Genomic DNA, 11,425 nt, shown 5'->3' on the forward strand with positions numbered 1-11,425 from the left:
CACCGCCCCCCCCGGGATCCGCCCCCCATCTGTCCCATAAGTGTCCCCCAGACCCTCCAGGATCCCTTAGTGCCCCCTCAGCGCCCATTCGGGACCCCCCAAAAGCGTCCCCAGATCCCCTGAGTGCTCCCAATCCCACAGATGCCCGGCACAGCCACTTCTGGGAATTCATCTCCTCTCATCCCCCGCAGTCCCAGAGCCCCTCAGATCATAGTCCCGCGCCTAAAACTCCTGCCGTGCCCCGCGCCCTAAAAAACTCAGGAAGAGCTCTTCGAGCTCCCCCCAAGGGCTCTCGAAACGTTTAAGTTCCCCCAAAGACCTCAAGTCGCGGCTCGGACGCAAAAGTGTCCACCAAGAGCCCTCCCGGACCCCCAAACATCGTGTTCGAGCCACTTCCGGGACTACTGCTCCCATCATGCTCCGCGGCGCACGTCCAGCGCTGTTCCTGTCCGGACTTCATCTCCCGTCATGCCTCACGCCTCGACGAGTGCCAGTGCAGCCGCGCCTAGAACTCCCGTGATGCTCCGCGGCCCCGTTCCACGGTATCAATCACAGAATCACAGAATTTCTAGGTTGGGAGAGACCTTTAAGATCATCGAGTCCAACCCACGCTCCAACACCTCAAGTAGAACATGGCACCAAGCGCCAAATCCAGTCTTTTTTAAAATACATCGAGGGATGGTGACTCCACCACCTCCCTGGGTAGATGATTCCAGTATTTGACCACTCTTTCTGTGAAAAACTTCCTCCTTGATTCTAGCCTGTATCTCCCTTGGCACAGCTTGAGACTGTGTCCTCTTGTTCTGTCTGTTGTTGCCCGGAGAAAGAGACCGACCCCCAGCTCACCACCACCACCCTTCAGGAAGCTGAAGAGTGATAAGGTCGCCTCTGAGTCTCCTTTTCTCCAGGCTGAACAACCCCAGCTCCCTCAGTCGTTCTTCATACAGCTTGTGTTCCAAGCCCCTCACCAGCCTCGTTGCTCTCCTCTGGACATGCTCAAGCATCTCAACGTCCCTCCTAAACTGAGGGGCCCAGAACTGGACGCAATACTCGAGGTGTGGCCTCACCAGTGCTGAGTACAGGGGAAGAATGACCTCCCTGCTCCTGCTGGCCACACTATTCCTGATACTCGCCAGGATGCCATTGGCCTTCTTGGCCATCTGGGCACACTGCTGGCTCATGTTCAGCCGACTGTCAACCAGCACCCCCAGGTCCCTTTCTTTCGGAGCACTGTCCAGCCACCCCGTCCCCAGCCTATAACGTTGCAGGGGGTTATTGTGGCCAAAGTGCAGGACTTGGCACTTGGACTTACTGAACTTCATCCCATTAGATTCTGCCCATCCATCCAACTGTTCCAGGTCCCTCTGCAAAGCCCTCCGTCCCTCTAACAGATCAACACACGCTCCCAGCTTAGTGTCATCTGCAATTTGATAATGAAAGACTCTAAACCCTCATCCATATCATCAATAAAAATATTAAACAGAACTGGCTCCAGCACAGACCCCTGAGGGACACCACTGGTGACTGGCCACCAGCTGGATGCAGCACCATTCACCACCACTCTCTGGGCCCGACCATCCAGCCAGTTCTAACCCAGCAAAGAGTGCTCCTGTCCAAGCCACGGGCTGCCGCTTGTCTAGGAGTATGCTGTGGGAGACAGTGCCAAAGGCCTTGCTGATATCCAAATAAACAACGTCTACAGCCTTCCCTGCATCCACTAGGCGGGTTACCTGGTCATAAAAGGTGACCAGGTTGGTTAAACATGACCTACCCCTCCTAAACCCATGCTGACTGGGTCTGATAGCCTGGCCATCCTGTCAATTCTGTGTGATGGCATTTAATATAAACTGTTCCATTATTTTGCCAGGGACTGAGGTCAGGCTGACTGGTCTATAATTACCAGGATCCTCCTTTGCACCCTTTTTGTGAATGGGTATCACATTGGCCAGCTTCCAGCCATCCGGAACCTCAGCAGTGCGCCAGGACGGTTGGTAAATGATGGAGAGTGGCTTTGCAAGCTCATTTGCCAGCTCCCTCATTACCCTGGGGTGGATGCCGTCTGGTCCCATAGATTTATGAACATCCAAGCATTTCAGGAGGTCTTTGCCTCCTCTTGGATAATGGGGGGACCATTCTGCTCCCTGACACCAACAACCACTCCAAGCGGGCAGGTGTCTTGAGGGCAGGTCATCTTCCCACTAAAAACTGAGGCAAAGTAGGCATTAAGCACTCCTGCCTTCTCCTCATCTGCAGATACTAAGTTCCCTCCCTTGTCCAACAAAGAACAAAGGCTGGTCCTACCCTTCCTTCTAGCATTAATGTATTTGTAAAACCACTTTTTATTATCCTTTACAAAAGTCGCCATTCTAAGTTCAAAATGAGCTTTGGCCTCCCTAATTTTTTTCCTGCATGCTCCAGCAGCCTTCTTGAATACTTCCTTAGAGACCTGACTCTCCTTCCAACGCTGATACATCCTCTTTTTATTCCTAAGTACTTCCAAAACCTCCTTGCCCAGCCAGGCTGGACGTTTACCCCGCTGACTGATCTTTTGGCACACAGGGACAGTCTGTTCCTGTGCCCTCAAGATCTCTGTTTTGAGGCATGCCCACCTTTCCTGAACTCCTTTGTTTTTAAGGGCTGTTTCCCAAGGGATGCTCTGAATAAGTCTCCTAAACAGGCCAAAGTCTGCCCTCCGGAAGTTCAGTGTAAGAGTCTTACTGGTGCTCCTCCTGACTTCACCAAATATTGAGAACTCTATTATTTCATGATCACTCTGCCCCAAGCGACCTCCAACCACCACATCTCCCACCAGCCCATCTCTATTTGCAAACAGCAGATCTAGCACAGCCCCTCCCCTGGTGGCTTCACCCACCAGCTGCGACAGAAAGTTGTCCTCCATACATTCTAAGAATTTCCTGGACTGTCTCTTTACTGCTGTATTAAGTTCCCAGCAGATGTCTGGTACGTTGAAGTCACCCACAAGAACAAGGGCTGATGATCTTGAAACATTACCTAGCTGCTTATAGAATAGGTCATCTACCTCTTCTTCCTGGTCGGGTGGACGATAACAGACTCCCAGCAGGGTGTCAGCCTTGTTGGCCTTCCCCTTAATTCTTACCCGTAGACATTCAACTCCATCTTCCTTAGTTTCAATTTCTATGGCATCAAAAGTCTCCTTAATATAAAGGGCCACCCCTCCTCCTCGTCTTCCTTTCCTGTCTCTTCTGAAGAGCTTGTATCCATCCAGTGCAGTACTCCAGCTATGTGAGTCATCCCACCACGTTTCCGTGATGGCAGCTACATCATAGCTCTGCAGTTGCACCATGGCCTCCAGCTCTTCTTGTTTGTTGCCCAAGCTGTGTGCAGTGGTATACACACACCTCAGGTGGGCTACTGACTTCACCCCTAACTCAGCCTTGCAACCCTTGGGCCTGCTTCCAGATAGCTCAGCTGCTTCCCCTTCCCCCTTCAAACCTAGTTTAAAGCCCTCTCAATGAGCTCTGCCAGCTCATGAGCTAAAAACCTTTTGCCCTTAACAGAGAGATGTACCCCATCTGGTTCTAGCAGAGCAGATGCTGTAAAAGCTTCCCCATGATCAAAGAATCCAAAATTTTGCCAATGACACCAACCCTTAAGCCACTTGTTGATGATGCGGATTCTCCTGTTTCTTTCATCGTTTTCCTCCACCACCAAAGGAACTGAACAGAACACTACCTGTGCTCCTGCCCTACCAACTACCTGACCCAGTACCCTGACGTCCTTTCTAATTGCCTTGACACTCCTCTTTTCAATCTCATCACTGCCAGCCCGGAGTCTCAGCAGTGGGTAATAATCAGAGGGCTGAATCAGCCCAGGAAGTCTCTCAGGGATATTTTGTACCCGGGCCCCAGGGAGGCAACAGACCTCCCTGTGGGATGGGTCTGGTCAACATATGGGGCCCTCAGTTCCCTTCAGAAGGGAATGACCTACTACCATTACCCTTCTTTTCTTCTTGATGTTAGAGGTAGTGATCCATCTTACAGATGAATCATAATTGGGGGGTTCACTGGGCAGACAATTTTCTACTAAATCATCTAGTTGGGTCTCTAGATCCAGGACCTCATACCTATTCTGAAGTGGTACCTGGCTGGATGATGGGGATCGGGAGGAGTTTCTGTTATTACCTCCCCGAGTGAGGACCCATTTCCACTCCTCTTCATCTACTAGGTGCCCTTCTATTGCCTGAGAGTGGGAGGCATACAAGTCCTCAGTCTCTCGGTCAGAGGCCTCCCTTAAAGATGGAAGGGCTGAGCTCCACCAGTCTATTTCCCTTTCACTGTCCCTGATACTCCTTAACCTTACAACTTCCTCCCTAAGCTCGGTCACCAGTGAAAGGAGGTCATTCACTTGTTCACCCCGCAGGCAGGTCTCCTCCACAACACTCCCTGAAGCCACCGATAAGCTCAGGCACTCTGGGCACGGATGGATCTGTACAGACACATCCTTTTTGGAGGGCTCGACTTGGTCACTTACACTTATACCAGCCACGGTTTTTGACCGTGTGGAAACCATTACTAACACACACCTCAGACACAACCGGGCAGCAGCAAGACCTCAAGGAACACAGAGGACTCTTTACTACAGGGGGGTCCTATCACATCTCAGGGATCTGGAGGGTCCCCATGTCACCGGGACCTCCCCATTGGGTCACACCCAGCGCACCAGTGGTCCCCAGTACCCACACGGTTTCGCCCACACTGGGATGCTCTGGGATATCCCCAGAGCAGGGGACAGGCTCTGCTCACACCAGGAGCTGACCCATGGACTGGAGCCCACCCAGAGCCCTCGGGGTCCCTGCAGGCACCAGGCTGGGGACAACGAAACCTCCCTCACCATCTGAGACGTTCATGGTGGGGCTGAGCCCACTGCCAGGTCTGTCACACTCATAGGTGCCACTCAGGGTGACAATGAGGCGGTCACGTCCCTGTTCCCACCAGTGCCGCCCGTCCTTGTACCAGGTGGTGTCACGGGTGCTCCCCGAGCCCTGGCAGGTCAGTGTCACCCGGTCCCACTGCACTGGTGGAGTCCAGGGGGGTTCCACGAGGAGCTGGGTGGTCTGGGCACCTGTAGGTGAGAGGGGACAGCAGATCGCCAGGGCCAGCGCGGGGCTGGTGTCAGCAGGGGGGGGACATGGCATCCACCAAGGACTCACCAGCGAGGCCGAGGGTCTGTGCTGAAAGGGAGAAGGGACAGGGCTGGGAGGGGGTGGCACTGCAGGAACAGTGGCACAGGGGCACGGGGCGTGGGACTGTTACAAAAGGTCTCAGTGGGGACAGTGATGTGGCACAGAGGGCTCAAGGACAGGGACAGAGCAGCCAACACAAGCTCAGGCATGAGGACCCTGTGCTGGCACAGGTCACCCCCACCAGCCCCACAGCCACAGCCCCACGGCCCTGTGCCCATGGTCCCATTCCCATGGCACCTGTCGCCATGGCCCAAGCACATGGTACTTGTCCCCTTGTCCCTGTCCCTGCATCCCTGTGTCCCTGTCCCCACAGCTGCCGCAGCTCCAAGGTTCTTTCTTCCACATCTTTGTCCCCCCAACTCTATCCCCCTGTCCCTTACCCCCCACCCCAGTTCCACTCTTCCTGTCCTCTGTTCCTGTCCCCATGGGCACCCCACAACTCTGGTCACACTGGACTCTATGCCCTGCTGGCATTGGGGACCTCAGGGGACCCAGCAGCCCCCCTGGGCACCCTCCCCTCCCTATCCCCAGGGTGTCAGGCCCGTGCCCAGGGCTCTCACCCCACAGGAGCAGTGCCACCTTCCCGGCCATCCCGGTGTCCCCAGCCATGTGGACTGGCTGTCACTCGCTGCTGTGGCCACCGCTCCCCTGGCTGGCGGCTCTTTGGATGAAGGGGAAGGAAGCGAGGTCACGCCCGTCCCCACGTGGAGGTGGCCCTTGGTGGGCGCAGGGTGGCCACAAGCTGGGCACAGGCTGGGGACATGATGGGATAGTCTGGGGACATGGTGGGGTATGCTGTTTTAAAGAGTGGGGGGCTCATGGGATGTCAGCAACCAAGGATGGGTGTCCAGGAGAATGGGGCTCCAGGGGAATTGGGGTCTCCATATCTGGGTGGCTTCAGGGATAGGGGTGCTGTGGAAACATGGTCCCCATTGATTTGGGGTCATGGCATGTGGGTGCCAGTGTTGGGGGTGCAGGGGGAAAAAAGGGACCCTCGGGAACAGGGATTCTGGGGGATGAAGTGGCCATGGGATGGGATCAAGGCAATGGTGGTCCTGGGCAATGGCAGTCCTGGGATGGGGGTCCCATGGGAGGAGAGACCAAGGCAATGGGGGTCCCAGGGGAATGGGGATGCCAGGGATGGGCAGTGGCTGGGTGGGCATGAGGGTCACAGCTCCTTCCCTGGCTGCCTCAGTTTTTGGGGTGACTCAGAGCCCAGCAGAGCACCCCCCCTGGGGAACCCCAGGGCTGTCCTGGGATGCTCTGGGTCTCTGCCCCACACACACCTGGGTCAGGTCCCCACATTTCCTGGCTCAGCCATCCCAGGCAACACTTGATGCCCACTTGGTTGAGACAAAATTATACATCCATAGAATAAAAGCGAAAATCTTTCCCACGCCATTTTTTTCCCCAATAAAGGACGTACTCAGCAAGAATCAAACTGAAAAGGTATAAAATTCTCTGGTTTATAAAATCCTTTTTACAGTTGCTCTCCCAACAAGTCACTCTCAATGAAAACACAAACAAATCCCAAAGAAATGAGACTTTTTTGTTCCCTTTAGAATTCCCTTGGTGCATCCCACAGCAGCGTTTGCTTGTGGATAACACAAAGTGTGGAATCTCCCTGCGTGTCCAACACCTCCAGGGGATTGTTCCCTGCCTGCTGGGCAGCAACCCAGCCCCTAAGGAAGCCTTTTCTTGCGCCATCTTTAGGAACTCTTCCCCATTTTGCTCATTCCCACCCTGAAATTTGATTGACTTCCCATGGAGGAAGGGGACAAGCTCTGTCCATCCTTGGGACAGTGCACAGCAATCTGTGGAAATGCCCGTGTGTGCCTCAGGGTCTGATTCCCTGCTAAATCCACTCCAGCCTGCCCTGAATTCCCCTGCCTGGCCACTCCCTGCTCCTGCTGTGACACCCCTGTTCCCCAGCCCCTCGTGTGCAGCCCCTGCTCAGTATTTCCACACTTCTCCCTCTCCTCTGGTGTGCACATCCAGAACCCAAACATTCTTTCCATGAGGTACCAAAGGGCTGCAGGTTTTGTTCAAGAAGGAGGGTCCAGGTCAGCTTGTTGAGCAGATTGGTGTGGGATTTGCAGTAATTTTGTGGCTTTCTCAGTCCCTTGGGCAAAGGGACAAAATGATCAATTGCTGCATTTCCGGGCTGGTTCCCTCCCAGCTGCCCCTGCAGGGTGAGTTTCCAGCCAGCCCTGCTCTGAAAACCATCAAAGGCTCTCGCAGAGCCACTGCTTGGGCTCCCTTTGGGCTTTGTGCTTCTTGCAGGGCTGAGCAAACCACAGGCAGGCCTCTTTCCCCCACAGAATTCTCACCTCTGCAGCAGCTCTAAAGCTGCCAGAATCAAAGCCAAGGGGGCAGGGGGGACCCTGAGGTCCTGGCTGCCACCTGGGGCTGGGCAGAGCAGGGCTGGGCAATGGCCATCCCTGTGCAGTGGGGCTGGGCCATGGCTGGGCCCCACCCTTGGACGGACAGGGGTCCCCAGGATGTGCCACCCCTGGGACAGGCACCCCATCAGGAATGTGCAGGGACATTTCTGGAACTGCCAGCCTCTGGTAAAGGTTCCCTCATGCCAGGATGTGTCACCCCCTGGGACAGGATCCTCCAGGGACAGGAGCCCCCTGGATGTGCCCCCCAGGACAGAATTGCCTCCCTTTCCCATCTGAAACTGAGAACAAACAGCCTCTTCCTTCTTGCCCAGGAAAAATAGAGTGAAAATATTGAGGGGCCACAGCCCAACACTTCCATCCCCCACAGCCTCCCCACCCTTCCCTGCACCTCCTGCTCCCCATTTTCCCATTCCCCTTGGTCCCCCCAACCCCTTCCCTGCTCAGGTGCTCCCTGGGATTGCTGAGCCAGGAACCAGGGGTGAGGGGACCTGGTACAAAAGTGAGGAAAATAAGGAAAAAGATAAATAAAGAGAGGTGAAATGAAGGGTAGGGGAGGACACAGAAGCAGAGGATCGCCATGTGATGCCTGCACAGGAAATGAGCACCCCATGGGGGCTGTGCTGTTCCCTGGGTCACCCCAAAATCTGAGGCATCCAGGGAAGGAGATGAGATGCCTGTGCCCATCCAGCAACTGCCCATCCCTGGTACCCCCCTTCCCCTGGGAGCCCAACCATGGGGGCCCCATTCCTTATATCCCTCCATCCCTGGGACCCCCATCCCAGTACTGCCATTCCCCAAGATCTCCATGGCCCAGCACGCCATTCCCAAGGAACCCTCACCTGTTCATTCCATCCCCTGAAATCTCCCTTTCCCCAGGACCTTTATTCTGCCAGGACTCCCCATTCCCCTGGCAATCTCATCCCCAGGACCCCCATCTCCTGACCCCAAATCCCTGGAGCCCACATTCCTCTAGGACTCCCATCCCTGAGTCCCCCAGGCCCTGGGGACCCCCATTCCCATGGCACCCCCATTCCCAGTGACTCCCCCTCCTCAGCACCCCCATTCGCCAGGGACCACATCCCTGGGATCCCCCCATTCCCCTGGACATTCTTCCCTAGCTCCCCAAAACCCCTTGAGCCCCCCACTCCTTGGAACCCCATGTCCCACCTTGTCCCACCCACCCTCGTCCCCTTCCTGTGCCCAGCTTGTGGCCACCCTGCCCCACCAAGGGCCACCTCCACGTGGGGACGGGCGTGACCTCACTTCCTTCTCCTTCATCCCAAGAGCCGCCAGCCAGGGGAGTGACAGCGAGTGACAGCCAGTCCACATGGCTGGGGACACCGGGATGGCCGGGAAGGTGGCACTGCTCCTGTGGGGTGAGTGCCCTGGGCACAGGCCTGACACCCTGGTGATAGGGAGGGGAGGGTGCCCGGGGGGGCTGCTGGGTCCCCTGAGGTCCCCAATCCCAGCAGAGCCAGTCCGTGTTACCCACAGTGGTCCTTGGTGTGACTGTGAGTGATGTAGGGTGGCTTTGGGGACAGGAACAGGGGGCAGGAATTTGGGGATGGGGATGTGGGGACAGGAATGTGGGACTGGTACCTTTGGGCTCAGGTAGCTCTGGGGATAGGGACAAGGGAACTGGGATGCAGGGACAGAAGGGGACAAGAACCGTGAGGATGTGACCATGTGGATGGGATCATGGGGATGGGATCATGATCTGGTGGGGGTGGCCTGGGCCAGCATGGGCTGTGTCCGTGGTGTCCTTGTGCCTGGGGTGTCCACAGTGTCTCCATGTTCTGCCTCAGCCCAGGGTGGCCTTGGTGTCCCTGTTCCCAAGGTGGCCGTGTCTCAGGGATGTGGTGCACGGGTGGCTGTGACACAGACATGTTCCCCTGCCACGCCAAATCTTTTGGGGACCACCCCCATGCGCTTTCCCACAAGAACTGCTGTCCTCATGGGGACAGTTCTGGACAGCCCCCGCACCCTGTACCCCGTGTGCCTCTGTCCCCAGCCAGCCCTGTCCCTTCTCCCTTCCAGCCCAGACCCTCGGCCTCGCTGGTGAGTCCTCGGGGAATGCCATGGCCCCACCCCACTGTCCCCAGCCCACGCTGGCCCTGGCAGGCTGCTGTCCCCTGTCACCTGCAGGCATCCAGACCACCCAGATCCTTGTGGAACCCCCCTGGACACTGCCAGTGCTGTGGGGCCAGGTGACACTGACCAGCCAGGGCTTGGGGACCGCTGGTGCCACCACCTGGTACAAGGATGGGCAGTGCTGGTGGCAGGAGAGACACGACCGCCTCAATGTCATGGAGAGTGGCACCTACGAGTGTGACAGACCTGGCACTGGGCTCAGCCCCCCTGTGACAGTCTTAGATGGTGAGGGGGATCTTAAATGGTCTGGGTGGCCTCCACTCCGTGGGTGGCTTCACACCGTTCACGTGGCAGGAACCTGTGTCTGCACACAGGGACATCCCAGTGCATCCCAGTGCACCCAGATGTCCCCAGTGCCATGGGGACCCACCTCTGACCTTTCCCAAGCCCCTCAGTAAGATGGGACCCTCCTGTCCCACAGATGATCTGGTGCTGCAGGTGCCAGCACGGGCACTGCTGGAGGGGGACACGGTAACACTGCACTGCCAGGGCCAGTGGAACAGCCCGGTCACCAAGGTGCGATTTTTCAAGGCTGAGAATAATCTGATGAGGTCCCTTAATGCAACCGAGCTGTCCCTGTCCCCCCTCCAGCTGAACCACAGCGGCAGCTACCGCTGCAAGGGCTGGGTGAGGTTCTGGCCATCAGGATCAGCAGCAGTGACAGTGACAGTGCACGGTGAGCACCCCCACGGCTGGAACTCCCATCTCCTGACAGCCCCAAAGCCACTTCCCAGTGCACTCTGAGTCACAGTCCTCACCTCCCCTCTCCTTCCCTAACTCCTTCTGGTGCCGGTGCTGGAGGGTCCCCCAAGCTCACCACGGGGTCCCCCCTGACTCTCAGCTGCCTCAGCACCCCCAGCCCCCTGCGGCTCCAAGCCTCCCTCCTGCACTCCCCCTCCTGTTCTACCGGGACAGGCAGGTGGTGGGGGGCCTGCAGGGGTCTCCATAGCTGCTGGTGCCTGCCGTGGGGGTCTCCCACTCAGGGAATTACAGCTGCAAGGTGCCCTCTGAGGGGGAAGCTGTGCAGAACTGCAGCACCCGACTCCGCGTCATGGTGCCCAGTGAATGTGGGGATGGGCACGGGGAGCGCCCATTGCCTCCTCTGGTCCCCTGCCTGGGGACCTCCATGTCCCCCTGACACATTTCTTGGGTCTCCTCTCCTCTGCCCTGTGTCCCCTCACCCCTCCTTGGTGTGACCCCATCCCCAAAATCTCCCATCACACCCATCCCCCCTGTCCCTATCCCCCCCACATTGGCTGCCAGCCCCTCCCTGTGGCCTCAGCCCCCCCTCTATCCTTGCAGTGCCCGTGGCCAATGCCACCATCACCCCTGGTCCCCTGTCACACCAGGTGCATGCAGGTGACCCAGTGACACTGCACTGCTTAGTGCAGGTGGGCTCAGCACCTGTCACCTGTCCCCTGGCTGCACAACGGGCAGGAGGTGGCTTGGGGTCCCCTTCTGGAGTTCAGGGCCACCAGTGTGGGACATTCAGGCACCTACCAGTGCATGGCCACCAACCAGGCAGATGAGCATCGCGTGTTCCGGGCACTCAGCCCAGAGCTGGTCCTGGAGGTGGCACTGCGGGACACAGGGACACACAGGGACAGGGCCCTGGACCTTCACTGCTCTGATGGCCAAAGCAGCC

The 11,425-nt window shown here is 57.1% G+C and overlaps 1 protein-coding gene and 1 long non-coding RNA gene across 2 annotated transcripts; both read left to right on the top strand.

Moving 5' to 3' along the window:
- Positions 1-8,918: 8,918 nt before the first annotated feature.
- On the top strand, positions 8,919-9,862 carry LOC132334555 (uncharacterized). Its single transcript, XR_009488425.1, has 3 exons — positions 8,919-9,005; positions 9,667-9,687; positions 9,775-9,862. It is a non-coding gene; the product is annotated as an uncharacterized LOC132334555 (long non-coding RNA).
- Positions 9,863-9,923: 61 nt separating this feature from the next.
- Positions 9,924-10,770, top strand: LOC132335047 (low affinity immunoglobulin gamma Fc region receptor III-B-like). The gene is made up of 2 exons (XM_059861170.1): positions 9,924-10,005; positions 10,202-10,770. The coding sequence occupies exons 1-2, from the start codon at positions 9,936-9,938 to the stop codon at positions 10,522-10,524; spliced, it is 393 nt and encodes a 130-aa protein (XP_059717153.1). The 5' UTR covers positions 9,924-9,935; the 3' UTR covers positions 10,525-10,770.
- Positions 10,771-11,425: the final 655 nt, after the last annotated feature.

This window comes from Haemorhous mexicanus, chromosome 16 (assembly GCF_027477595.1).
Source record: "Haemorhous mexicanus isolate bHaeMex1 chromosome 16, bHaeMex1.pri, whole genome shotgun sequence".
Lineage (NCBI taxonomy): Eukaryota > Metazoa > Chordata > Aves > Passeriformes > Fringillidae > Haemorhous > Haemorhous mexicanus.

What these genes read in the sequence shown, in the direction of transcription:
- LOC132335047 (XM_059861170.1), top strand. Translation starts at nt 9,936, where the DNA reads ATGGAGAGTGGCACCTACGAGTGTGACAGACCTGGCACTGGGCTCAGC. An exon ending in CCCTGTGACAGTCTTAGATG is followed by an intron (nt 10,006 to 10,201) that starts GTGAGGGGGATC and finishes CCTGTCCCACAG; the next exon opens with ATGATCTGGTGCTGCAGGTG.